Genomic DNA, 4,129 nt, shown 5'->3' on the forward strand with positions numbered 1-4,129 from the left:
GTATTGATGAGATTAACATAATATAAGACTTTCAAAGGTTTTAAAAATCATACTATAAGGATTGATTTCATTAGTCACCAGAATAACTTTTTCAGATGGCGCTCTGATTTTCCACGAACACGTTTTTCTGCATCAGTTGGTTACACATGAGTGAGATAATCTTGGTTCTTTATCCTTTGTTATTTATACTTCATTGGGAATCCTTTTGAGTTACTACTGTATTTGCGTCATTATTATTATTGCTGTAGAATTCAGGAACTTTTAGTAGATCTGGCAGTTAGCATGAAATTTGCTTTTAAATCATTGCTTGTGTTTTGTAAGCTATGGAAATGTGTTCAGAATGTTTTTTAAAAGGCCAGATGAAGTGTGAAGATAGAAAAACTTCCTCCTTCACTGTGGATGTTTAACAAACATTTGCTTCTACTTTATTTTTGTTTGCTTCCTTTAGTTGTGCAAAGTGTCCAGTTCTAGAATGCATGAGATACATGACAAAGCCAAAAAATTTTTTACAGTTGATAAATAATTGCGGCAAAAACAGCTCTATAATAACTTTGCAATCATCATTTGATTAAATGCTTAAAAAGTCTTGACTCAGTTTTAACTATTTCCTGCAAATAATAAATCAATATTTTTAATTAAATGCTACTTCAAATTAGTGACACTTTTACATGTCTTTCTTTCTCCCTCCCCTTCTCTCTTCCCCCCTTTCCCCCTTCCCCCTTTCCCCCTTCTCCCTTTCTCCCTTCCCTCTTCCCTCTTCCCTTCCCTTCCCCCCTTCCCTTGCCCCATCCCTTCCCTTCCCCCATCCCTTTCCTTTCCCCTTCCCTTCCCTCCTCTTGCCCCTTCCCTTTCCCTTCCCCTTCCCCTTCACTTCCCCTTTCCTTCCCTCTTCCCTTCTCCCTCCCTTCCCCCCCCCCATCTCCTCTCCTCCCCTCCCTTCCCTTCCCATGAAATGAGAAAGCCTCAGAGATATTGGCTTGATTAATTTTTCTTTAGATATTTATCTAAGCCTTTAAGGTTTATCTGTTGAGCTTTTTCATCTCCTATTTTTATTTTTTCTACGTTTGTCAAGGATAAAATACAGCACTGTGTGCCAAGTCATAATCACTTTTCTTTTGAGACTTAATCAAAATTCCTTTAACTGTTACTCTGATACATTTGGCTAATGTATTTGAAGTAATCCAAAATTAAGTTTTCTAATGACAAGGTGAGAAGGATAAATTCCATTTACATAAATTGCTGTCTCTTCTCATGCTGTCTCCTCACGCTTCCCCAAATTTCTTATAGGTGTCTGTGATCAAAGTTTTGGGATTCATGTTGCAGAGCTTGCTAATTTCCCTAAGCATGTAATAGAGTGTGCTAAACAGAAAGCCCTGGAACTCGAAGAGTTTCAGTATATTGGAGAATCACAAGGATATGATATGGAACCAGCAGCAAAGAAGTCCTATCTGGAAAGAGAGGTTTGTCAGTTTGTTTTCATAGTTTAACTTAGTTTCTGTATTATTACATAAACAGGACACTAAGATGAAGGTTTTTTGGTGTTTTTTTTCCCCCCTCTGTGTTTCTAGTGCTTATTTTTTAATCAATTTGTTTGATGGCAAAGAATCCATTTCTGTGTCATTTTGATTTCTGCAGTATATACATCTGCACGATCAAGATTCGATTTCAAGTACCAAAGTAGGAATAAAGGAATATAGTAAAGGAATAGGTTTAAAATTAGTCATTTCACTAAAATTAGTTATTATAGACTATAGCTAGGTACATCTTTGTTCATAAACGAATATATCAAGTTCAGTTATTAAATTACATATTAGGTAAGAAAAGGACAAATAAGAAAGCATGATTCATAATTCCTGCCCTCTATTTGTTTAGAATTTAGTTGGGGAGATAAGAATAACGAATGTGACACAGAGAATAAAGTGGCACATGACAAATATTTATTCAAAGAAACCATTATGGATGGGATGTTTCAGTTCTCATGGGAGAAGTGGATTTTATGGTGGCTTTTCTTTGAGTATAGGTCATATTTGGGTGTTCACACAGAAAGACCCAAACATATGCCTAATTTTTAAATTAATTACTTTATTTTCTTTGTGATGGAGTCTCTCTCTGTTGCCCAGGCTGGAGTGCAGTGGCGTGATCTTGGCTCACTGCAAGCTCTGCCTCCCGGGTTCGCGCCATTCTCCTGCCTCAGCCTCCCGAGTAGCTGGGACTGCAGGAGCCCACCACCACGCCCGGCTAATATTTTGTGTTTTTTAGTAGAGACGAGGTTTCACTGTGTTAGCCAGGATGGTCTCAATCTCCTGACTTCGTGATCCGCCTGCCTCAGCTTCCCAAAGTGCTGGGATTACAGGTGTGAGCCACCACGCCCAGCCCTTTTTTTTTTTTTTTTTTTTAAATTAGAGGATTACTAGTTCTCTTCAATTATAAAAATAATAGAATCTTATTTCACTGCCTGGTCCTGGAAACATTTACTGCAGTATACATTGTGACAACTTTTTACTTGTTATGTTTTTAGCTTTTACCTGTGAATTTCTTATTGTTCTTATGTGAAGGATAGATAGTTGCTACAATAATAATAGATGATGTGTATGGTTTTTGAGCCTGAAAAGTATAGTTTTATCTGCTGTACCTATACAAGCAGGAGAAATATAATTCGTTAATAATTTTAGGTATGGCAGGCTGCCATCCCAAATATGAAGTGGTCTTTGTATTTGCACTTTAATGTGTTGAAATCATAGCTTTCAGTGATCCAGCATTAGGCAGACTCTTATGTAATCCCTTGTTTCCAATTAAAATAGACGTTGTATACTTTTGATAACATGAATTATAATGTATTTTGAGCCCTGTGAGGTTGGTAACATTATTCCCATTTTGTGAATGAGGAATGTGTGTTAAGGAATTTGCCCAAGAGTCACATAGCAAGTAATATTCATGCTCTCTGAAGCAGCAATAACTTGGTAATAAAATAAAAAAGAAACATCTTCTGTATGTGTTAACTTTTCAGTGACAGTTTTTGCCTTCCAGTATTCTTTGTAAACCTTGAATTCTTTTTTTCATAGAGGATTAAAGTTTATCAGTTATAAAGGTGGAGGAATTTGGGAACTAGACAGTGCACACATAAATAATAAATATGTTCTTCAAATATTGGGTGGGCTAATGTAGGGGGAGTTTGAGACCAGCCTAGGCAACATAGTGAGACCCTTGTCTCTAAAAATATGAAAAATAAAAAAAAATTTCTAAAAATGGGTGATGTGTTTAGATGGAAATGAAACAATTTGTCACGGTCTAACAAGACTTTTAGAAAAGATATTTTAATTACTAATGGGACATTCACATGTTTTTCAGCAAGGTGAAAAAATTATTCAGGAGTTCCTGTCCAAAGTGAAACAAATGCCCTTTACTGAAATGTCAGAAGAAAACATCACAATAAAGTTAAAACAGCTAAAAGCTGAAGTAATAGCAAAGAATAATAGCTTTGTAAATGAAATCATTTCACGAATAAAAGTTACTACGTGAAAAATCCCAGTAATGGAATGAAGGTAATATTGATAAGCTAATTGTCTGTGATACTTTTATATTGTTTTGTATTAATTCTTTTTCCATAGTGTTAACTGTCAGTGCCCATGGGCTATCAACTTAATAAGATATTTAGTAATATTTGTCTCTGAGGACATTTTCAAAGATCTTTATTTTGAAAAATGAGAGCTGTAACTGAGGACTGTTTGCAATTGACATAGGCAATAATAAGTGATGTGCTGAATTTTATAAATAAAATCATGTAGTTTGTGGAATTTGAGATGCATTGTAGTTCTTTGCAGTGTGACTTCTATACACATTTGTTCCCAAATATGTTGGAAGAAACAAATAGTCCAGAGACCTTGTAAAAGATCTTAAACTGGAGGGCTCCATGGAGATCTTTGCCAGTGACTCCCCCAGAGTGTCCATCTGTTGGCAGGAGCCAGGTTGGCTGCATACGCATTAGCTAAGGAGCTTATTATACATCCAGAGTCCTACAGTGAGCCTCCATCCTGTCTGCCATTCTCCCATCCCTGGTCTATGATAAGACTTAGAAATCTGCATTTTAACAAAACCTTTCAGGTTGAGAACCCTGATTTAGTCTACTTCT

The 4,129-nt window shown here is 36.2% G+C and overlaps 1 protein-coding gene across 1 annotated transcript in view; it reads left to right on the top strand.

Annotated features, from left to right (window-relative positions):
• MSH2 (mutS homolog 2) overlaps nucleotides 1–3,799 on the top strand; it is a 94,204-nt gene extending 90,405 nt beyond the window's left edge. Inside the window, exons 14-16 of the mRNA XM_011981598.1 lie at nucleotides 249–316; nucleotides 1,288–1,460; nucleotides 3,349–3,799. Of these exons, the coding sequence (XP_011836988.1) occupies nucleotides 249–316; nucleotides 1,288–1,460; nucleotides 3,349–3,519 (412 nt within the window). The 3' untranslated portion in view covers nucleotides 3,520–3,799. The remainder of the gene's footprint in view (nucleotides 1–248; nucleotides 317–1,287; nucleotides 1,461–3,348) is intronic.
• Nucleotides 3,800–4,129: the final 330 nt, after the last annotated feature.

This window comes from Mandrillus leucophaeus, unplaced genomic scaffold (genome assembly GCF_000951045.1).
Source record: "Mandrillus leucophaeus isolate KB7577 unplaced genomic scaffold, Mleu.le_1.0 Scaffold229, whole genome shotgun sequence".
NCBI classification, from domain to species: Eukaryota; Metazoa; Chordata; class Mammalia; order Primates; family Cercopithecidae; genus Mandrillus; species Mandrillus leucophaeus.